Source organism: Hipposideros armiger, unplaced genomic scaffold (genome assembly GCF_001890085.2).
Source record: "Hipposideros armiger isolate ML-2016 unplaced genomic scaffold, ASM189008v1 scaffold_567, whole genome shotgun sequence".
Classification (NCBI taxonomy): domain Eukaryota; kingdom Metazoa; phylum Chordata; class Mammalia; order Chiroptera; family Hipposideridae; genus Hipposideros; species Hipposideros armiger.
The window spans coordinates 100,673-125,618 of NW_017731917.1; the positions used below are offsets into that span (position 1 = coordinate 100,673).

The following is a 24,946-nucleotide window of genomic DNA, read 5'->3' on the forward strand; positions in this document are numbered from 1 at the left end:
ATTCATCAACTGAAGGACATCTGGGTTCTTTTCCAGTTTGGGATGGTTATCAATAAAGCCACTGTAAACACTCACATAGAGGTGTTTGTGTGAATATAGATTTTCATTGCATTTGGGTAAACACCTAGGAGTGGGATTGCTGGGCTGTATGGTAAATGTATGTTAAACTGTATAAGCCAGACTGTTTCCCAGGTGGCTGTGCCACTTTCTGTCTCCATCAGCAGTGGAGAGTTCCAGCTACCCACATCCTTGTCACCACTTGATTTTGTCAGTTTTGCTTTTGTTTTCACTTTTAATCATTCCAGTAGATGCATAGGGATATCACATTGCTGTTTTAATTTGCATTCCCTTAATGGCTAATGATATTTTTTTTCATGCGCTTATTTGCCATCTGTATCTTATTTCATGATATATTTATTCAAATATTTTGCCTGTTTTAAAAATTAGCTATTTTGTTCATATTGAGTTCTGAGAGTTCTTTATTCTATATACGTACAAGTCTTTTATCAGATATGTGTTTCATAAATATTTTTTTTCTTGGTCTGCAGCTTGTCTTTTCATTCTCTTGACAGAGTCTTTTGAAGAGCAGAAGTTTTAAATTTTAATGTAGTACACTTTTTAATATTTTTCTTTTATGGAGCAGTCTTTTGATGCCCTATCTAAGAAATCTTTGCCGAATCCAAGAGAATAAAGATGTTTCTTCTGTTTTCTGTTAGAAGTTTTATAGTGTTAGGTTTTTACATTTAGGTCTTTGATCCATTTTGAGTTCATTTTTGTGTATGGTACAAGGTTCATTTTTTTGCATGTGGGTGTCCCATTATTCTAGTACCACTTGTTGAAACCGTATCGAATTGAAGGCAGTAGGATATTCTAGAAAGAGTACAGAATTAGAGAAGATGGGTTCTAGTCCTGGAGCATCTGCTTGTAAAATTGGTGACACCAGCCAGAGAGATCCAATCCAAGTGGTGGGTAACTGGGCAGCTGATACAGTGGAGAGAACACATTCTTTGGCCTCAGGTAGTCCTGGGTTCTGCTGCTTACTAACCATTTCACATCTGCAAGTTCCCCCCATCGTAGCTTTCTCTTCTGTAAAATGAGAATAATCTATAGCTGGCACTGCTGTTTTGAGATTCAATTAGATGATGTAAGTATAGCTTGGGAGATGGTAGACACTCAGTAATGGTAGCCATTATTGTTTTTGAATGACCTGAGGAAATGATCTATATGGAACGTTCCAGGAATTATAACCTCCTTGGTTCCCATCACTTGCTGACCAGGGTCCCAGAATTGCTCACATAATCTTCTTCGTAGCTTTTTAAGTTCTCCTGCTCCAACTTCTAGCCATCTGTGCTTCCCTCCCCTGTTTTGTTCTTAGAGCCCACTATGGGGTTCCAGTAGTCACTGTGTTGGAGTGGCTGGTGCTTTTCACTCTTGTGTTCTCCTTGGGCGCCCCCTTTCCCTAGGCTGGACCCTCCCTCCTGAGAAGAGAGCTAACCTTTGTCCAGATTTGGGGGTTCTATCACTGCCCTTCATCACTACTCATGCGGCCCTGTTCACTCCCATAGTCCTGACATTGCTCATGCGGAGGGGTATGTGGAGAGCTGTGTGTAGGGGTGGGAAGGTATACTAGGGAGGGGCTTTCAGGCTCAGTAAGAAGACAGCAAAGAGCATGAGCGGCTCTGCACAGACATGCCAGGTCCTTTCTCTCCTTCCCCCAGGTCCCCGGACAAAGGAGGTGTCATCCTGGACCCTCTCTTTCCTCAAGTTCTCTCCCAAATGAGATGATGCCTCTTTTAGGGTTTGCTACTTAGGAACTGTTTTCCTTTTCTGAGCAAGGCCACACTTGGAATCTTTTGCTCACAACAAAACACAAACAATGAAACACCAAGGCGTCCCTTGCCATTTACCCCCTGTTCATTACAGGGCGGGGAGGACCACCTGTCCTCCTTCAGCTCTAAGCCTAACAAATGCTTCTTTCGTGGTCACAACAGCGTCAAGGCCCCAAGCTGGATGGAGACCAGCTCACCCTGCAGTGAGAGTGGGCAGAGGAGAGCTCTGCCGAAAGCCTGTAGCTACTAGCCCTTCAGTGACGAAAGGAAGGATGTCCGGAAGTCAGGAGTGGGAAGATGGGGTACTCTAATCCCCTTAATTATCTCACTCTGTGTGGAAATGAAGGACAGATGGTGCCATTCATAAATAACTTTTGTTAATTTTACTTGCAAAACGCATTTCCCCCTTATCTATTTGCTGGGCTCAACAGTGAACTTGAAGGCTGCCACTTTTGGGCCACAATACCTGTCCCAAACCCTTAAAATATGACATAGCTTGATTTCACAAACTTTGGATTCCTACAGCTCTCTGCCCCTCAAACTTCCACTAACACCTCACTGTTGGAACATGGGAAGAGGCCATGTGGTATGTCAGAAGGAGCCAGTTAAATTTGGGGGTTTTTTTGGTTTTTTTTTAAAGCGAACCCCATTATTTAAGGCCCAGTGGACCAAAGAATGTGTACAAAAATATGGCAGCTACCAAGGGCCTGTGGTAGATATAATCTAGGAACCAGGGTAGACAGGTCCAACCCTTATTAAGGATGCCATGTACTAAAAGGCCTGGACCTTATGATTTAACCTTGGCATTGGACGGAATTATAGGAGCCAATTAAATTTGAATAGCTGGAAGAAACATTAGGCCTCTGGTTCAATACCTTCATTTTACAGAGAGGAGAAATGACTTGTACCACTCACTAATCTGGTGACATTGGCGTGTCAGGCCCAGAAAATCCAGGTATCTTAATTCCGGGGCAATGCTCTTTTGATGAGGCACTATGGGTACAGAACCTGTGTGTGCAGGCCGAGAGTAAAGGTAAAAGAGTAAATAGGTCTGGACACTCCCCTTGGACTGTTTTTCCTGAAGAAAAATGCATCTATTTGTTTATTCCTCATTTTAAAGTGCTTAATATATTACCTTTATCCAGTTTCTATAGCCTTTTGGGTAATAGGACTATAGAAATAAAACCAGAGAATGTGTACATAGTTTAGATTGGTTTTACCACTGGGTAATTTAGCACATTTCAATTATAATGTTTGTCCAAGACCCTGGACTGACCTTCACTAATGCTTCCACCTAGGAGGGTGAGACTTGGTCGATCTAGCAAGAAGAAGCTAAACTGTAAGCTACTGTGGGGTGTCAAAGAGCCCTGACTCACACGCCCAACAAGGACTGTGATGGAGCAAGTCTTTTTGGTTTCTGGCCTGAGCGTTACCCCTCAGGACATCAGGCTCCTGCTAGCGCCCAGGACATAAGTGGACCGAAGTCTCCCTTTTTGGCTTATTACTCATCCACAATTCCCATTCACCTCCAGTTGTCAGCAGACCTGCTTGAGTTCCCTTCCCTCCCTCCTTTTTCATCTTCTTTCTTCCTTCCTTCCTCATGTATTTAGGGAGGTGAGCATTTCAAGTATGGGAATCCTTCTGCCCGTGGCTTAGATGCTAGATACACAGTGTGACAATTATCGCTGCAGAAACTTGTTTGAAATGCAGTGGGAGCAGAGGAAGAAAATTGTCTCCCGAGTCAGTCAGATTAGAGCTCACGGAGGAGACCTTAGGCCTGAGATGTAAACACTACATACGAGTATGGACAGGGATTCTCGGCGAGATAGGTTCAGGGGTTGTGTTTCGGAGTGGGGGAACACACCCTGTGAAATAGCCCAGAGGGTTGGGGAGTAGAGTGTATCAGGGAACTAACTGCACATGGTTCAGAGTTCCCGGAACATAAAGGCTGGTAGGATTAGGGATGGGGGCGAGGGGTGAGGTATGCCAGGCAGAGAGCTTTGGATTTTCGTGATGGAGGGACGGGAAGCCATGGAAGAAGGTGGGGGTTGCCTTTTGACCCACAGCAGCCAGAAGAATAAAATGGCCTATGTGGAAACAAAAGTCAGAAACTATTTCACAAGGAAGGGAAACTGGCATGGCTGTCACACCATCACACCCCGAAGAAGGGCTTTGTGGGAGCTGCTTTCGCATGTCTGTGATGGCAGCCTTCCTCCCTGCCCCACAAAGAATGCGATGTTACTGGGCCCAATGAATACCTGGGGATATGGCAAATGGCTCCTTTCAAATACTCATCTGCTTACAGACTGCTTCTGGGCGCTTCAATTAAAGATTAGAATGTTTACCATCCATACTGAGTATTAATTGCTGAGGAGAGGGTGTGCTGGTTCTCTGAGCTGACTCTACTTCTGAGTAATTATTATAGGATAAGGTATTGCTTCCGTTGCAGACATCAGCACATTTTCTGTTTTCTTTCCTTTCAACCTTTATTGCGAAGTCGTTTTCAGATGCTGGGAACTCTAAAAAGTAAAGAGAGATGGGGGCTTTTTCTGTCTCTTGTTTTGATATGTAAATTGAATCCTGGGATTATTAAAGCATTGATAATGCGTTCCTGTCTATAAAGTTAAAATTTGAAAGCCGCAGTGGAAAACCCATAAAAACAGCTGTCTCCACATTTGTCATTAACCCCCCCTCTATGCAATAAATTTACTTATCCTTAATTTAGAATCATCTTGCTAGTTTCAGAATTTAGTCAATCTTGGCATATTTTCAATACCTTCTTATGCTAATTTCTTTATTTATTGTGTCTCTTAAAATGGAACACATAAAGTAACAGCCAATTAATAAATTACGTTTTCTACAACTGGAATAAAAACATGTTAATTATTTCTAAACAATTAGGCAGCATTCAACATGGGGGAGCTCCTCGGTGGAGATAACAGTCAGCCTCAGAAGATGAGGCGGGTAAGCCAGGCCTGATACTATGTCAATGAATATCTACTTTTCACAACCGCTTCCTGTTATGAATCAGGTCAATTAAAATAACTCTAAAAATCGTGACTACACATCTCCTTAGTTTCACATTGTTGCCTTTAAACTCAGCACAAACCCAGAGCTGTGTTCTTCATGAGTTTTTTTTTCTGACAGTGCAGTTCCCTATGTCCGGCAGCCCCATAACTTAAAAAGGGTCAAGGGGAACTTCTGATGTGCTCAGAAAAGCACCAGAGAAAAATAAGACTCATAAGGAAAGATGAAGGGAATAGGGGCATCAGCCTGCGTGAAAAGAGGGGTGCTGTAATCCAGGGGGCAACCTGCACCTTTCAGTGTTCTCTAAACTTGGGTAAAGAGACTTCAGCTGCAGGTATCTAGATTAGATGTACTGACCTTCAGAACTTTTTCTTGCAAGGACTTGGTGGCGTTTCCTCTGTGAGAGGCTTTCCCATCTGTCTGATTTCCCAAAACGCATCCTCTTCCTTTGTCCTTAGGTTCTGGAATCCTTCAACTCGGGTAAATCCCTGGATTAAGTTAGCTATTTTGGGATTAAAAGAAAATCACACATTCTACCATTAAAATACAATTTTACCCTATGAGGTTAGATTATTTTTTTAATCACCCACCCTGGGTTTGGGCCATTTTGACTTTATTCTGTTCATTCCTGACAGAGGATCAGCAAGCATTTGCTGAGTACCTGCTACATACACGTAGGACTGAAAGAAGACCCTGTTAATGGAAGCTCCCTGAGACGCAAGCCCAATACAGGCCAATGTGAGGAAAGAGTTTAGCTTACTAGGTTTGTGCTTAAAATCTTACTATATTGGGCCCATCTACTTGGCATGATATTCTGTTGGTCTCCACAGCCTTTATCTACAAGTGGCTGCTTTAAACATGAGGGACAGGGAGGTACAGAGATGGTGAATGGTCAGAAAGAAGTAATGCTTTCCCCCTGGTCCTTTGGCATGAACGCCCCCCAAAAGGAACATATTATTATACAGGAAATAAAGTTTCCTTCTTGACTTCAGTGTATTGTTGTTTTGCCTTCTGTTCTGTTTTTTTAAGCAAGATAGAATGGCAAAGACAGAAGTGAGGGTTGGGGGGGGCGTAAAAATGAAAGAAGCATGGCAGACCGTTTGGTTCTTCACCCCCAAATAAGTGGAAAACAGCAAAATTATTACAGGATGTCTTGGATTTCACCCTTTCTTGGGTGGTTTCAAGGCTTGAACAAGACACTCCTGTCAAGTTTATTTAATACACCCCTCAATCTTAGTGCTAGGACCCTACTGTAGATGTTACCTGGACTTTTCTAAGGTAATCTAATACCACTATTTGGTTTGGAAAAGATAAACTATTTCCATGATGCTATTGGTTTAGTATCTAGTTACCAAGGGTACACTCAGTGACGAGCAAAAGGATTTTTAATGTGATTAACGGAGCGTCACGGGATTGTTTATACATACCTTTTTGCATTTGTCGTTTCAGACCATAAACATTGAACAGACAGGTTTAAATGTAAAATCACTAATATTGTCAGTTATGGGCAATTAATGGATATAAGCCTCAGTGTCTTTCTTCTAGCAATCAGGGTGCTGCTATATTCGCAATTAGATTCGCAATTAGAAGGGCAGAAAAGCCTGCCCTTTCTATGAAGTATGTCCTCTTGAAAACAGTTGTCCCTTTATTGATTGAGCTTTTCATGCTACCAGAAGCTCATCTCGATCATTTTTACCCAGGAAAATTACTACTGCTGCCATCCAGCCTTTCAATGAAGTATGCTTTGCTATGAGGTGTAACATTTAGATTTTTATTAATTTAAACATTCTGTGTCAACAGAAGGTAGATCATTATTAACTGGTGCAATGCAGTGTCTTGCACAATACATACATGTCATAGAAAAGCAATTAACTTCCTCATTCTATCGCCAAACAGATGTGTGACTTAAGGAAGAACCAGGGCCCGACAGGACTCGCATGCAGTTATTTATTTATTTTAAGTCATTAAATCGGTGACTGGGAGGCCTCATGCATGTTTCTCAAACTTCGTTCCCTTTTTCATCCTCTTCTACCTCTCTGGCTGAAAATACATTTAGAACCATCACCCAAAATTATAAATTCCTTTTAGACGTATTGTAGTCACTGCAAGGTATGAATGGGCTCCCTTTCAGAGGAGAGAAAGGTTTGATGATGAAGAGAGCTGAGAATACATAAGATGCGCAGGGATTTTTGCTGTTGAAAATCTGGTGAAGGTTTAGAGCAGCTATTCGGGCGGCAGGGGCCAGGTTAATACACCAACGTTTGCCAACCAGCTCGCCAGAGTGAGTGTAAGTCAAGATCTCATGGCTGACACCAGACTGCTGTCAGCGTTTTCCTTTCCTTCCGGTAAAACCATAACTCTATAAGGTATTTCTTCAGCACCGTTCTCTCTTGCCTGGACTGCTGTGAGAGTGTCCTCAGGGGTCTGGCAGTTTCTACTCTGGAGCTGAGTTTTTACACAGAAGCCGGAAGGCTGTTTTCAGAAGGGACCCCTTCAGCACCTTCCCAGCGAAGGGGAGATCCAGCCTCACGAACAGGCCAACAGCCCCTGCGTGGCTTGGCTCCTGTCATCTTTCCAGGCTCAGCTCAGCCTCTCGGCTGGAACACGCCAGGCTCTTTCCTGCTCTGGGCCTTGGCTTCCGTCCACCTGAAACCGTCCGCCTGTAGCTCTGTGCTGGCCCGACCCTCTATCATCCTTCAGCTCTCGGCTTCAGTCACCTCCCCAGACACCCTTTGACTGCCCTATGAAATCAGTGCCTCTCTCCTCGTTACTTTCGGCTCCCTCCTTGGCTCCATTATAGCACAAGCAATTATTCCCTGTTATTGTTTGTATTCGCCTATTTACTTACTTATGAAAAGATAAGAATGACCTTATCAGTCCTGCTTTCTGTTGTCTTCAGTGCCCAACAAAGCACTTATATCATTATTACACTTAACGAATTTATGTTGCAGAATGAGTAAATCAATAAATGCTCTTATTTGTCTAGCAGTGAGTTAACTTCTACAGGATCTGCCAAGTAACTGTGTTACTTGAAGCTTCGAAATAACTTTTCCTCATAAAACAATTCCATAATTGTCTAAACCAGGGGTCAGCAAACTGCGGCTCGCGAGCCACCTGCAGCTCTTTGGGTACGTTCCGCCTCAAAAGTTTGCCGACCCCTGGGAGAGCCAATCCTGTCCCTCCCTCGAAGTTTTGCGAGACCTATAAAACAAATGAAATCACCATTATGTGAATAATATCCTTTAAAAATTTTATAAACGAAACCATGATAGTTTTATTTTCATTTTCAGTTTTACTTCAGAGCCACATGTACGTACCCAAGGAGCCGCATGTGGCTCGCGAGCTGCAGTTTGCTGACCCCTGGCGGCTCTTCCATCTCAAAAGTTTGCCGACCCCTGGTCTAAACAGTGGGCTATCAGGAAGGATTAACCTTGCCCTTCCTTTTTCCAACAACCTTTAGCTTTGAACATGACCCAGCTCCCCACACCCAGACTTACAAACCCACATGTAAACCACTCAGTGGAAATAGGGTCCCACCGATCATCTTGGAAGAGCCCCTCCCAGGTGAAGTTCATGCCCCTGGTGCTCTTTTCTCTTCCAAGAAAACACACATACCCACACTTCACTAACGTGGGCTGGTGTGTACCTACATACGTGAGTTTTCCAATCTGATCAGGAGCATAAATAGTATGCAGATTACCTTGTTGGGTAGCTGTGTATTTTTTGTTAATGAAGTGTAAGCGAGTCCTTTCATAGGGGCCAGAGCCCAGGATTGAGAGAGACCCTTGAGACCCATGGCCGGGGCAACCTCCTCCACAGCGTTCCTGCTGGGTGGGTGTCCCGACTCCACGGGAACATTTTCAGTGGAGGTCTCAGCACACCTCCTTGGATGGAGTAGACCATTCCACTCGTGGGCAGCCATGATTGTGAAGGTAATCAATCTCATGAACTAAAAACTGTCTCTTTTAATGTACACCAGAGCTGAAGCTCTGTCTCACAAAGCGACAAAGAGTAAATAGGTTTTTTATGCCACTTACCAGTCCTCAAATGCTTGAATATGTGAGGCAGCATGGTGTGGCAAAGAGCACTCAGATTTTCAAATTCTACAACTGGGAACTCACATTCATCCCCTTTCCAGCCACTTGAACTTGAGGATGTTACTTTACCATCCTCAGCTGCAGTCTTGTCATCCTTAAATTAGGGACTGAAGTGGTTTTTACCTTATCCTTTGTTGAAATGATTAAATGAAATAAACCACTTAAAGTCATTAGTACAATAAACCCTTGATAAATGGTGTTGGCGTTATACCTACAGCTCACCCAGCTCTCTGAAACTCAGCCTCACCTGTCCAATGAGGAAAATGAGGTGGACACCCTGCCATGCATGCGTGACCGAGGAAAATGCGTGCTGCTGAACGGCTCGGCCTCCCCCAGACTCTGTGCTCCCTCCTGCTTATCTGCTCTTGGCTAAGACTTCCATAGCCTTCAAGCTCAGGCATCATCTCCCCCAGAACCCAGTCCCTCCACCCTGGTTGGGCCAAAGGCCCTGCCTCTGTGCCCCCAGCGCCCCAGGACTCATCTCCCTCTTATCACACATAATATTGAGAAATGATATGTTTATGTGGTTCTTTCAACCATTATGCTGTAAGCCCCGCAAGGCTAAGGCCACGTCTTACCTGTATCTTTGCAGTTCCGATGCTTAGCCCTAGTGTACATTAGGGAAATGTTGGCAAGTATTGATCTAAAGACAGTCTGAAGGGCAGTTCCTTACAGTGCCGTGGACTTGGTCACTTTTTGTGTCTATTATAAGTAAAACAGCAGAGAACATGGGGGATGCATTTGTAGGTTGAGTAGACAAGGAAGAAAAGCCTGGACCACTAAGCACTTGCAGCAAATCTTAACGGTGCTGGCACGAGAAGTGACAGTGTGATCACCGAGATTAGAAGCGACGACAAAGGCAGCAAAGACCCTGCTGGTGGTCCTTGGTCCTTGGTGGTGCATTAGAATAACCTGAGTGCTTACCAAAAATACAGGTACCTGCCCACCTGTGAGAGATCCTGCTATCATTCGCCTACATGGGACCTGGGCCTCTGTGTTTTTAAGAGTGCTCCAGATAATTCTAAGTACATACCCACGGCCTCAGACCCTGCCAGCACAGAGGAGAACCAGTCCTGGGGGAACAGGTCTGAGTTGGAAGGACAGTCAGAGACCCCAGTATCCCTTAAAAAGCACATTCCTGGCATGGGTGTGGGTGTAGGGGGTGTGGGTGTGGACGTATCTGTGTGTTGTGTTTTTGGTCAGGTCTGAGAGGAAGTCAGTGCTCTGTAGCCTCCTGGAGTGAATTAATGCCTCTGATACATAAAACATAGGCATATCCGTAATAGTTCTGCTCCCGTTGGGCTCAAAAACAGGTTTCCTCTGAAGTTAAACAACCCGAAGTCCTGTCCACTCCTGCACAGACGAAGAGGGATTTTCTTATTTGTTTACCTCCAGAAAAGAAATCCTTGTGTATTCCAATTGATAATGGACATTAACTAACATTGGGATCTTCCTTCCAAGTAACCTAGAAAGTTAGATAGTAAAACAGAAACATTGAAGGACCTCAGCCGCAGCTATACACTTTGGAGCCACTGAATGTGACTCAAAGAAAATAAAAACTGATCAAGAGGTACTGATGTCCTAGATCCTGTGGCTGGCATCATAGCATTTCCTGGGGCAAGAAGTATGAGAAGAGAGAATTCTGCCATCTTGTGCACCCTAAGTGCTATTTGGACATCCAAAATTTCATAACGACCTCGTCAGACATCAATACACAGATTATATCGATACGTATGCTGTTTGGGGCAGACTTAGGACTTGATGTCACCTCCATGCCAGGTCCTAACGAAAGATGCCCACGACTGAGGCGGCGCAGTGAGCAGCTCTCCACGCGCAGGAGTATTCTGTGTGTATACTCGAGCCTGTGTTTCCAGTTCTCCCCACGATTTCCAGCGTGCCCTCTGTGAAATCGCTTGCACCTCCTTGTTCCTCCTTCTCTTCCTGTGACGTGGGGACACCTCTGATCCTCATCTGGTAATGTTTATGAAGCGCCATCAGACCTTTGTCTGGAAGGCTCTGTTAACGGTAATGCATACTTGGTTTATGAGATGGTTACAGGAGAATGGAGGTGGGGGCAGGGTGCCAAGCACGGCCAGTGCTTTTATCTCTGACATTAGAAAGAGGTCCCCTGGCCGAGGGCCAGACTGGAGTTTCCTGGAATAATATAAAATGCAGACGTGTGCTTTCTGTTGGTGGGGCACCAGGGGGAAAGCTTGCTATGCGTTCAGCCAGCACTTCACCTCCACGGGTGCAGAATTGCCGGGAAGAGCAAGTCCTGGGCACGCGGTGGGGCAAAAAAAGAGCCGAACCATAGAACTGGGTCACCTCCTCCCCCATCCCCGCTCCCAGACCTTAGCAGGAGTGGTCTCCCTGCCAGGCTCTCAGCCCATGAGTGATTCCTCCCTGGAATGACCCACCCCCCAGAATGGAGCTCTGTCTGCATGGACCGATTCACAGACTACAGAACTGTTTTAGAATAATTGGAGACAAATGCAACCCTGGGCGTTCTCTTTTTGAAAATCTGACGGAGCTATTAAAGATCATTCTTCTCAAACTGGGATGTACTCCTTTTGAACTACTTTGCCTACTGGCATGTGGTCAGAGGATCTCGGTGCTGCTTTGCAAGGTGTCAGTAAGAACTGGTGCATTTGTGCAAGCCAGCTCTGTAAAGGTGGCGGAAGCTATCAGAAATTGCATTAACTAATGTTAAGGGACAGATTCTGACGTCACATTAAATAACTTCTTTGGGTTATGCTTATGATTACCTCCTCAAAAAGCACATCTACACTTCTGTCCTGGGACACATGGTCTGAAATGGTTAGGGTGGAACCCAGCTGAACTATTCCCCTGGTTTGGGGCCACAGATTAAAGAATGTGATGTGCTTGCTTCAGCAGATAAGCAAATAGCACGTCCGTTCGCTGAGTTTGGAAGGTCGCCCACCATAATCATTATACATACGAATGTTAGAGGAATGTGTGAATTAAATAATCATCGTCAAATTTTGGGGTTGGCAGAGCACAGTGCTGGGTTGAATGTAGCCTTTGTTCCATCCTCTGCAGACTCTGACTGGTGTATTTTATATGTGAGAAAACTTGGCTTGAAGTGGAATGAAAGTATTTGCAATTTGTTGCACAACCACCAATGTCAAAGTCTCTCCTATCGGAATTTCAGGCCTCTCGTCATGCGCAGCAGACACCATATACATAGGTGACTAATGGGTGGGAATGATTAGCTTCCATCTCCGTTGTAACCTTAATCAAGTTCCCACCTGAGAAAGCTGAGCCAGGAGGCACAGGAGGCCCCCAGGCCTCGCAGCTGGCCAGTGGCAGAGCTGGGCCTGGGGCTCCAGCCTGTTTCCACATCCGCGGTGCTGCCTGCCACGCACCTCCCATGTGCCAGGAACATGGAAACCCACACCGTGCTGTTGTTCGCCCCATATTTCAGTGTCTCTGGAGAAACCACATCTAGGTTATCCTACTACCTTCACTGTCAGAACATTGTCTGCTTATACCCAACTCGATCTGGTCTGCTGCCGTTTCAAGCATTTTCCTCCCTGTCTGCAGAGGAGAGTGAAAGCAGCTGTCCTAAAGAAGGAAATATGAGACGTGGAGGTGTGGCAAATTGGACAGAAGGGCTGTGGTTTGGGTCTCCGTGCAAACAAAACCTACCCGGAAATTTTGGGGGGATGCTTTATCTTAATGACTGTTGCCATTAGAAAAATTTCTCCTGTGAAATCTTTGCATTTTGCCCAACTCCAAACCTCCCACCTTGAGGTGTTTACACTTCGGGATTGGCAGGACTCTGCGAGGAGTTGGGAATATGAGTTTACAGCCACGCAAGCCATCCATTTGATAGTCTGTGTACAAATGTGAAAGGAATTTGCTTGAAGGTGGTTTTCCAAGCCGAGCCAGTAGCCTTCTGCTTCATATACTCCCCATTATGGATTCTCAGGAACAGATCTTTCCAGTATGGGAGGAGGGTTCAAGGAAGTGTCTTCTTAAATGCCTTCATGTAATGTGCAGTTTCCTTTCTATATCAGCCAGTCGTGCTAGGTTCCCACAAAATCCTGCACTCAAGGCAGATTTTCAGCCTGCACCATGGGCACGGTAGGCTCTCAACTGCCCCAAGTGTGCGGCTGCCAGCCATTTTTTATTTCCTCTACATTGACCTGATTTTGCATAGCAAATGAGCTCATTTCTCCAAGAGGGAGTTTTAGTCACTGGGACAGGAATACCCAGGAAGAGGAAGGGACGGTGTTGAGGCTGCAGCTGGAAGAGGCCTTTGTGGTTCTCGATGTTCTGACGTCACACACCTGAGACTGTTGTCAGTGTCCTGGAAGCTGTGAAGAGGCCATCTCCCTTCCTCCTGGCAGTGCTGTGTGCGTGGACATTCACCCTTGAACTTGCACTTGGTTGCAGTGTGTGGCCTCATGGAAATTTGTGGTTGCAGCAGAGTCCTGTTTCTGCCTGAGAAACGCAGCTCCATGGGCCTTGGCGAATGCTGACAGCTGCAGCGGGAACATCGGGCTAAGTGGAAGTTCAGTGGGGCAGTGCCGCTAGAGGCTCTGAGGGCTTCATGCGGCTTTCATGCAATGCTGGCGTTTCCTTGGACTGGGCTTGGTGCTGTCGGTTGCCCAGCTGCTCCTCAGCTGGATTCAAGGCGGCGGTGACATAGCTGACTGGCTGGAGAAGGCTTGCCAACCTCAGAAGTGGACATGTATTCTGGGGTCAGCCAGCTCAGGGTGGGGGAGGGGAGGAGGCGGCCACTTCCGGTTCCTGAGAGGACACAGAGTTTGGAACCCTGCTGCATCCTCCTTGTGCCCGTCACGTGTGGGCACTGAGAGCGCTCCATTTTGTGGAGTAGATTAAGTAAATTACCTCACAAAGGTTATGGTTTTCATCTATGGACTGGGAACAGCACCCAGATGACACCCTTTTTGCCCGTATCACTATTATGCCCATTGCTGCCCTCACCAGGGAATCCACTGGACCGTGCACAAAGGGCCATGCCTGCGGGAGTTGGGCGTTTGGTCTGGTTCTTAGTGGGTGGAGAGGAGTTTGTCTGGATGACAAAGTGGAGGAACAGCCTTCTAGGCAGAGACGGGGGGCTTGGCATAGTCAGCTCTTGATTTGCTTGTGATTTGCTCCCTTCTCCATCAGGATAACACTATTTTTCTCCCTTTGACCAAACAAAGCAGACTGTAGTCAGGCTCGTGGTGGCTCCCTGTTTCCTAGGTTGGGCACTGAAAACTCAGGCCACCGTGCCATTCACGACATCAGTGCTTCTAGAAGGTGCGAAGGGAAGGGTTAGGAGGTGCACCTACTGAGAGAACTAGCATCACTGAAGACACTTAGCTTGAGGGAGGTTAAATATCTTGGGAGGGTCACGCAGCTATGGAGCAGGGGTTGAAATCCACGTTTTCTGACTCTACATCCAGTGGCCCTTTCACTAAGTTCTAATTATGGTGCACGGTTGCTTGTTAATTACTAATTAGAACATACTACAAGTTGAGTGTGATTCAAGCTGAGACCATCCCTCCTTTTTCCTCCTCTCCCCAGTCCATAAGGGCCCATCAACTGGTTCATGGTTGATACGATAATAGTGAACGCACTATTTTTAACCACTATTTTTCCACTTTATGAAAGAGCCTCTTTTCCCCTCAAGTTATATCTGAACCGCTTTCAGTTGTTTTTGCCAAAGGAAGTGGAAATTGGTTCCAGAAGAGATGTTTCCTGTGAATCATAAAGATTTTGAATGATGTTGTATATTAATCTAGTAGCCCCAGTCTGTTATCCAGGAACCAGAGTAGCTCATTCAAAGGCACGGCAAATTAAACTTTGTTTCCTTCACGATTTTGAATTTCAGAATGTCCCAGTCTCCCTCCTAAAGTGCCCACACTGTATTTGAACCTCATTCTGCTTTACAGAACACAACAAAACAGAAAACAAAACAAAACCTCCCCTTCTTTTAAAACACTGGAATTATTGAATTACTGGAAAAGTTTCTAAGTGTTCTGTAATTTTATTTCCCGTCCCATCCTCATCTCCCTGCAACCCAATCTAATTTGAGTTTGCATGAGGATTAGATAACAGGAAGTACTGGAAAGCAGATTGCAATTCTCCTTTGCCTTTTAATGTGAACCATCTGAAATTAGCCCTGCGTAAGAGTTTCAACATCAAACACTTGTAAGCCAAGTGAACACATCTGTTTAAGTGCTCCAGATGCCAAGTACATCTGGACGGCTGCATCTGATAGCCGAACCTGGTGGAGCCAATGGTCACTCTCCCGAGGACATGCTCAGCCGTTCTTGCTAGATTCCAACTTGACCCAATTGAAGAAACTTGGGTTTTGAATTCCCTGTAACCACTGGCCCCTGTCAGGTATGCCTCCTACTCTGAAACCCAAAGGAAGCATTTGGGGCCAATTGAATGTAATTATGTTGAGTGGCACCCTTTTATGTAGGGGTGAGATTAGCTCATATCATCTGGTACCTATTTTTTTACAGTTACGGGAATGATGCTAGAGTATTGATTGATCAGCTATGTATGAAGGAACTCAGAGGGCCTCACTGATTCATCCCGGCTTAGATGGGGGGCAGGGAACTGTGGGGCAAGTGAGCAGCAGGAGGCTCTGGGGGATGCTGGAGGTAGAAGCCAGGAGAGTGAACAGAGCCCACTCCCAGACCGCTGGATGCTGCTGCCAGAGAACACGGGTCCTGAGCTAGGGTGGGTCTCCTTGTGCTGAGGGAGATCACATGTACGTTCTAGACCAATATCTGGGCATTGGGCCTACTGACATCACAGCAAGCACATATCCTTTCCAACATAATCATGATGTAGTGATATTAGAAACAAGTCAAGGTAGAATTATGGTGTGAAAAGAGCAATCTCCTATTTCTTTGGTTGACCTTCTTCTTGTGAAATTAAGATATTTTGTTCTTCTAATACTGTTACCCATGGGTTGTAGAAGATCACCCCTCTCTCTTTATTCATTTGCTCTGTCACCAAACATTTACTGACTAGCTTACCATGCTGGCACTGATCAGGTCATGGTCCCTCAAGGAGTTCTGAGGCTAGTTGGGGAGACAGTAAAATAGCTCATTGATGTCAGCTTGATGCTAAGACAGAGGTAGGTGGAGTGGCTTTGGTGGCCGAGGAGGGTCAGGCTAACTCAGAGGGCAGAACTAGAGAGGATTTCCTGGTAGAGTACAGTCGAGGCTGGGTCCGAAAGAAACAAATAGGAAGAAAGCCAAGGAAATGAATGGATGATGTTGACCTAACGTGCAATTCAAGTCCTGGCAGAATCCAAGGGGGAAGGATTCCAGTTGGAAGAGTAGGTGCAGCGGCAGCAAGAATGAGCCAGGATGGGTCAGGTTCAGGCTGGGCTGTGAGAGGAAAGGATGGGGGTGAATGAGAGGGAAACCGCTGTTGAGAACAATGCGTTTGCCCCTGGCCACTGGTGGGGGTGGAGAGGAGAGAGGAGCAATTCAGGAGACTCATTCTTATCAAATCCCCAGAACACCTGGCACAGTTCTTCCTTAACTTCATTAGTTCGATGTTTTTACTGTTTCAAATGAAGATGAACTTTTTAAGGACTTTTCTGGAGCTGTGCACAAAAGTGGTTGCCAGAGTCAGAGCTAAACGGGCCCTCCTTTAGCCTCTGGAGAGGTCAAGTGCGAGGAATGTCCATGGTCCTCCAGGCCCACATCTCATTTCACAGGCGAGGAGGCTGAGAACATACAGCCAGTCAGGCCAGAGGCGCTGCTGGTACGGGCACCAACGTGTTCTTCGTTCTCTGCCTCACTCCCCAACAGAGTGAGCTTTCTCAGGTACCCCTCTGCTTATAGTCTGAATTCCTTTTACCCCTTGTAGAACACTCAGCAATAGTGCACTTGATTTTTAAAATACGGAGGGTGCCAAAAGAATGTATACACATTTTAAGAAAGGAAAACTATTAAAATTGTAATACTCAATAAATACCGATAACAAAAGATGGATACAAGTCACGTTTGACTTCGGCGATGATAAGAGGTATTCTAACTGGTTACCGTCAGCGTCCAGACACTTCTGATGACGGCGAACTACTGCTTGAGCAACGTTGACCAAAGTGTCCACTTGTGTACATTTTTTTGGCACCCCTGGTGTGTGTGTGTGTGTGTGTGTGTGTGTGTATGTGTGTATATATATAATGAATGTTTTTCACCTACTGAGAATAGATTTTAGGACTCACCTACTTAAGCCCCTTTTACATAGTAAAGCTGAACTTCAAAAAGGAAATTTTTTCCCTAAGTAACTTTGTCTTAAATGATATGTTTGGATAAGAAATAATGAAATAAGGACATAAATATATGAATTTCATGCCTCAGGAACTACGCAAAAGAACAAACTAATTTACTCTTACATTTGCAAACTGAAAAAGTAGATTTAAATTACGTTTCCCTAAGTAGTTTCTGTTTATGTACAATATCCTATATATATATATATATATATACATATACATATATATGTATAAAATGTATGTATATATGTGTATGTGCATATAAAATGTTAGCTTTCTTCTTCCAGGTACACACACACACACACACACACACACACACACGCACCTGAATCACTTCAGTGGTCCCCTCCTACCTGGTGTGGGGAGAAGGGAGACAGACCCCATTGTAGGGACCCCTATAAGAGAAGCCACAGAGTGGAACAGGGAGGTAGGGACATGGGGGTGGGAGTGAGATGAATTGGGAGCCTGCGAGAGGAAACTTCCACCACAGTAGAACGCTCCAGGGAGTTGATAGTTAGCTGTTAGGAAATGTGGCTTTGTCAGGCTCCAACATAAAGTGCTCTCAAGAGCTATTGTTTCTGAATGTTTGGAAGGAGTTTCAAAGCTTGCTTGCTCTTCTGATAAGTAAAGTCTTTGGCTCAATCTGGAGAACAGCTAATCAGATGATGGTGGGGATTTCGTTGTGACTATAATTCCCACATGAAATTGTTCTGTCTGGGGCTATGGTCTCACCCTGCTCGATGGAAGAGTATAAGATCCGCTGTGGGTTCCACGCTGGAGGATTTTACTGCCCTTTTCCAAGTGCTGGTGCTAAGAAGACGGTAGGAGCTGTGGGTTGAAGGTATTTTGAATTTACTGTCTCACAGACATGAGTTTCACCTCTAAGCAAGTCTAGGAGAAAAGCAAATTCAAATTAAACATAAAGACAGTGGAAAGATATGGGCTCTGGAGCCAGACTGACTTGATCTGAACCTTACCTCTGACAGGCTGGAACAGGTCATTCGCAGCAGTTACTTAACGCTGTAGGCCTATCTTGTGCCTCGTTTGTGAATTGTAGGTATAGATGCAACAAGGATATTGTGCACAATAATTGAAATACATACTGGAGACATCTAGAACGTTACCAAATAAATGTTAGTTATCTTGTTCCAATCCATCCTGGGGGTGTTTAACTGAGCATTTGTTTCATGCCAGGCTCTGGGCTCGGGGTGTGGGAGAGGCAAGGTCACAGAACAAGAGGATATTTAGTTCTAAGATGGGGAAGATGTGACATGCCCGCCAACTACAACTCAGGAACTCTATCCACACTGGCCACCTTGCTATTAGTTCTGGAACATTCAGGCATGTTCCCGCCTCAGCAGTGTGACACTTGCTGTCCCCTCTCCCTAGAACTCACCTCCTGCACCTGCTTCAGACCTTTACGCCTAGATCACCTTCTTAGCGAGGCCTTCCCCGATTACCTGTTTAAAATTGAACTCCCCAAGGCCGGTGCTCCCTATCCCTCTTATCTGTTTGTTTTTCCCTCTGACAGTTATATATTTTACACCTGTGTGTGTTTTCTGTCATCCCATATCTCTCTGGCCACTTCAGTGTAAACACTGGTTGTCAGGTTTCTTTCTGCTCTATTCTCAGTGCCTAGGACAGCTCCCAGTGGGCACTCAGTGAGTGTTAATGGAATAGATGAGTGGTCAGATTAATTAATTTTAGGCACAGGAAGGGGCGTGTGTCAAGTTCCAATGGCCAAAAGAACCGAAGGTGTGTTAGGCAGTGTTATTAGATTCCTGGGGCTGCTGTAACAAATTATCACAAACTTGGTGGCCTCAAACAACACAAATTTATTATCATACAGTTCTGTAGACAAGGAATCTGACACAGGCCTCACTAGGCTAAAATCCAGGTCTTGGCAGGGCCGTGTTCCTCTCTGGGGTTTCCAGGCAGAATCCGTTTCCTTGCCCTTTCCAGATGCTGGAGCTCCTGTATTCCTTGGTCCACGGGTCCCTTCTTCCCTCTTCAAAGCCAACAATGGCAGGTTATGTCCTTCTTGTATCTCATCACTCTGACTTCTTCTCCTTCCCTACTCCACCTTTAAGGACCCTCGTGATTCCACTGGGGCCACCTGGGTAGTCCAGGACAACCCCCTTAATCCCACTTGCGACTTAATTCCCCTTTGCCACGTAACCGAACATATTCACAGGTTCTAGGAGTCGGAGGATCAGGATGCGGACATCCTTGGGGTGGAGGGGGGAGAAGGGGGTCCATTTTTCTGCCTACCACAGAGTCTAACAAGATGTGAGACACTTGCCCAGAGCCTAAGGCTTCAGCAGCCAGTAGAGAACTATAGAACAGGAAAAATGTAATCATGAATGGCCATGTTTGTCAAGATTTGAGGTGTGGACTTCATCTGGGAGACGCTGGGAAGCCGCTAAAGGCTTTGGAGTAAGGAGATGGAACTGAGGGTAACAGACATGATGTGGACTGAGAGCAGGCATCTGGAGGGAGATTGATGTTCACCTGTTAAGAGCACATGATTTTTTGTTTTCCTCTCGCAAGTACTGAAAACTAGGTGCTCATTTCAAATTTCCTAAGAGAAGTAGGGTGCACTTATGGTGTCTTTTTAAAAACCACTGTATTATGTTACACATATGCACAACACATGTACATAGAGACCCAAAAAGCCCTGTTGCACAGACACACTCACACCAGCACACACATTTCCTCATACACATACCCTCTGAGTCACCCTGTTTTGGGGGTCTTTTTTTTTCTTTTTTTCTCTTTTAAAGGTTTTTATTGGGGAGTTGGGGAAGGGGAACAGTGTTGAGGAATTGAGGAAGGGGAACAGCCAAGTTGTTGTCCTTCAGTCTTAGTTGTGGAGGGTGCAGCTAGCTCAGCTCCAAGTCCAGTCACCATCCGGCCACCCGTCGGTCAGCAGCTCGTGGCCGCTCAGCTCAAGGTGCCGTGTTCAATTTTAGTTGCGGGTGGACACAACCCACCATCCCATGTGGGAGTCGAACTGGCAACCTTGTTGTTAGGAGCACGTGCTCTCACCAGCTGAGCCATCCTGCCACCTGTTGGCAGCTCAGCAGCAGCTCAGCTTGGTCACAGCTCACTGGTCCATGTGGGAATCGAACCGACAACCCTGTTGCTCAGAGCTCGCACTCCTAACCAACTGAGCCACTCTGCCAGCCCTTGTGCTCTCTTTTTTGTGCTTCTCCATGACCCCCATATTCTTTTCTGCCCTGACACACCTGAGTAATATGTATTGCCCCACGAGTAACATAGGCTTACTCTGGCAGTGGCTCTCACAGGGTCGTTCTATAAACCTCTTCTTGCAGACATGTAAGAATCTCCAGGGAGTTGTATATAGTTGGAAAAACCCGGCCCTCCTCACCTTTACCATGACCCAGCACCCATCACCCCCGCATTGGCCGTGATTTGATATAACTTCCTAGGGTGTTTCTCCTTTCTGACCCCCATTGAGAAGCTCATGGATATTGAGCATCTGGTTTTCCGAGTGTCTGATGAGTTTCTTACGCTTTGATTAGCCACTTTATGCAGCTGTCTAGTAGAACTTTCTGTGATTACAGAACTGCATCTAATGCTGTCCAGTATGGTAGCCATAGCCACACATGGCTATTGACTCTTGAAGTGTGGGCATATTGGAAAAATAGAAGACCTGCTTACTAAACAGGCAGACAGATATTTAATTAAATGGTAACTTGTCATTTTGTTTTGAATTGCTTTGTAAATTGTTGGGAATTTGTATGGATTGATTTGACTTTTAGTTTTTGCAGGAATCAAAGTTGGTTCCCATGTATGGGTATAACTCTGTGTACCCATCTTCCTTTTTCTTGGCCTCATTCTGCACTGATAACTCCATATTGATTAAAGTGTTATCTGTAGGTCCGCTAACAAATGATTCTTACTCTTGACCCTCTTCCCCTTCCTGTCTTCTAGATATAGAGATATATATCTATATTTACATATCAGCTTTATTAAAATATAATTCACATACCATACAATTCAGTCAGTTAAACTGTACAATTTCATAGTTTTTAGGGTAGTCACGGAGTTGGGGAACCATCACCACAATCAATTCTAGAACATTTTCAGCACCCCAAAAAGAAACCACATGCTCATTAGCAGTCACTCCCTAATTCTCTCCAACCGCCCCATGCCCCCATCCTTAGCCAATTACTAATCTACTTTTTGTCTCCGTGGATTTGCCTGTTGTGAACATTTCACATCAGTGGGATGTTTTCAAGGTTCAGCCATGTTTTTAACAGGCATCAGCACTTCATTTCTTTTTGTTGCCAACTACTACTTTATTGTAGGGATATGCCGCTTTTTACTCATTCATCAGTTGATGGACATTTGGGCTGTGTCCACTTTGTGCTATTATAAATAAAGCTGCTATGAACATTTATGCACAAGCTTGTGTGTGAACATACATTTTCATTTCTCTTGGTTATATATCTAAGGAGCAGAATTGTTCAATGATGTGGTAAATCTATGTTTATTTAAGAAACTGCCAGACTGTTTTTCAAAGCGGCTGCACCATTTTACATTCTTATCAGTAGCATATGAGATTTCCAGTTTTTCCACATCCTCACCAGCACTTGTTATTCCTATCTTTTTGATGCTAGCCATCCTAGTGGGTGTGAAGTGATATCTCATTGTGGGTTTGATTTGCATTTCCCTAATGGCTAATGATGCTGGGAATATTCCATGTGCTTATTGGACATTTGTATATCTTCTTTGAAGAAATGTCTACTCAGATCTTGCGCCCATTTTTTAATTCAGTAATTTGTCTTCTTTTCTGTTCTTTTAATTTGGCCTGTTCAGGATGCTGATATGCTAACCGGTGATGAGCAAGTATGGAAGGAAGTTCAAGAATCCTTGAAAAAAATTGAAGAACTGAAGGCACATTGGAGTATCCTTTCACCTGTGGATTCAGTTGTACTCTTGGGACACTGGTCGGAGCCTGGTGTTAATGAAGCCAAGGCCAAGGTCTGACCTCCCTGGTGAGGTTCATAGTCACAGGCTGCATTCCTGACCCCAGCCATCAACGTGGGTACTGGCGAGGGAAGACCAAGGCGAGGTCACCGTGAATACCTTGCCACCTTTGGGTGATAATCCAGTGCATGGCCCAGTAGCAGTAGGAGGACAATGAGTAGTAGTCTCTTTATGTGTAAAAGGTAACACATTTCTGGGTTCCCTTTTTCCCAAAACCTATAGCTCTAGGAAAGAATAGCTTAGAATCCCTGCAATTTAATGTCATTGACTCAGATCTAGAAACATCATATTAAACCAGCCATGACTGCAATGGCCATGGGAGTGGAGGCACAGAAAATGTCCTTGGCATAAATACAGTTGACCTTTGAACAACATGGGTCTTAGAGGCACAGGTCTGCTGCACACTCAGAAATCCACATATAGCAGAGGTCAGCCCCCTGCATACGCAGATTCCTAGCCATGGATGGAAAATACTAGTAAGAACCATGAGTGGGTCAAAGTTCAGCATTAGGAGAGATCCCTGTGATGGAAGTCACCTGGGAAGTCCCAGCTGATGTTGTGTGTGTGAGAGGGATCCCCAGTCAGGGACAGGATTTGCGCAGGCAGAGGCTAGTAGGGTGGTCACATCCAGTAGAGTTGCTTACATGAGCAAAAGTGTGACAGAGGGAAACCACAGGTAGGAAGAAGGAGACGAAAACTGATAAAAAAGACTGTGAAAGGTCATTCAGAGGCCTTGCGTAAATGATACCCCAGGCATGGAGAAAAATCTGCAAATGAGGTTTCTACTCTACAATATTCCTTAAAGAATCGCCAAGGATAGGAGAGGCAATTAGACAAACGTTCCTATTTTTAAAGGTGAAATAATTTCTGATATGTATAGCCCAGGGAGGTTTTGTTTGTTTGTTTGTTTGTTTTGTTTTTAGTGGTTTTGGCAAAGAATCTAGAATGGGTTGCTAAAGGAATGGAAAAGGAAGCTGTGACCACCAGGTTGGGGTCACTAAGAGCAAGTGACGCTGTGGAGCTCTGGCTTTGTAGATTTCAGAAAGAGATTTGACAAAAAGTCGTCAAGAAATTTATGCTAGATGCTACTAGCATGCCCAGATGTCTTACTAAATGGTTGACTAACTACATTGAAAAAATGATGCTAATTGAATGACTGCCATGCTGAGTGCTCTGCTCCTATCTCCTTCCTCTGTTACCTTTGATTCTGTACCGTAAGTGAAGATACAGAGCTCATCAAATTCCCGACAGCATATAGAGGGGGAGAAGGCAGAGGTTGCGTGATAGGATCAAGAGTTCAAAAGATCCCTGAAGGCTTGAAAGTTTCCTGAGTCTAAAAAGATGAAATTCAACAAGAGTGTATAGAAAATGTTCTATTTGGGTTCAAAAGTTTAAGTGTATAAATATGCATAAAGATTAGCAGCAGAACACGTGAAAGAATTTTAGGGTTTTAGTAAACAGCAAAATTGATTGGGTTGTCAGAAAAGTCATGACGCGTTTTTGCAACGAAAAACAGACAAAATACGTCATGACTTCTCCGACAACCCAAAAACAAAATTTAAGAGTATGATATAACCGCCCCCTCCCCTCCCAAAGACCACTGTGATCTTGGGCAACATTAATAGAAATAGAGAATAGAAAATGAGAAAGGTGATAGATTAGCCCGATCATATCTGGAATTTTCTATTCAGTTTGAGGTAGGACATATTAAGAAGTATATAGAAAAACTGAAATAAGTTTTGAGAAGTGGAGCCAGGATCAGAATGGAATGTGACACCTTATCTATAAACAGGATGGAGGGTATCAGGAAAATAGTCAAATGTGGGAGCAAGGAGCCATTCTAGGGTCAAAAGAACTCTTACCCTATAGACTAGTAGACTTGTTTGGGGTTGTCCCAGCAGTGGAATTAGGGCCCATGGAGGACCCGGCTGCATTCAGTCTCCATTGGACAAGGTTTTCCTGAAAACGGGCGCTGTCATGTGCCTTGCCAGTTATAAACCCACCTTGGGTCCAGGCAGAATTAGGAAGACATAACCCTGCCCTCACATGTCATAAATTCATACATAAATTAATATGTATTTTGTTAAAATGAAGGCATAGCTTGTTTGATTGCACTTCCCTTTGTTGCACTTCACAGCTGTTGCCTTGTTTTTTTTTTTTACAAATTGAAGGCAGGACCCTTTACCAGCAAAAAGAGGATGACGCGCTTTATTGCGGTAATCTGGAACCAAACCCGCAAGACCTCCCAGACCTGCCTGTGTATATCTGAGGGGCATTGACGGCACAACAGTCAGCTCTGGGAGGTTCAAGAAGGTGTCACAGAGGTGACAACTGAGTTGTGGGAGGATTCATAGGAAGTCACCAGACAAACCCAGGGAAGAAGGCGAGGGAGGCCATCAGAGGGAGGAACCAGTTGAGACGCACGTAACACGAGACAGCGTGCTGCTAAGAAATTACCCGTCGTTCAGTGCGAGGGGAAGGCCTTAAATGCCGTGCACAGGAGACAGACTCTATAGGTGAGAGGAGACGGTGGGGTGATTTTCAGCAGGAGAGTATTATGATTAGGTAAGAAAATGCCCCATGATCTGACAGCCTTTGAGTCTCCAGGGGCTGATGAATTCCCAAGTGAATTCACTTTGTTCGTCTTTCTCTTTCCCCCTAATCCTATTATGGTCATTTGGAAGTTTTCAGGAAAAAAC

General features: G+C 44.9%; 1 protein-coding gene across 3 annotated transcripts in view; it reads left to right on the plus strand.

The window, feature by feature from the left end:
- The window catches only part of LOC109371387 (histone-lysine N-methyltransferase SMYD3), a 225,595-nt gene that overhangs the window by 100,072 nt on the left and 100,577 nt on the right, over positions 1 to 24,946 (plus strand). For all 3 annotated transcript variants that reach the window (XM_019623857.1, XM_019623860.1, XM_019623858.1), the window contains exon 5: positions 22,077 to 22,164. In XM_019623857.1, coding sequence (XP_019479402.1) covers positions 22,077 to 22,164 — 88 coding nt within the window. The remainder of the gene's footprint in view (positions 1 to 22,076; positions 22,165 to 24,946) is intronic.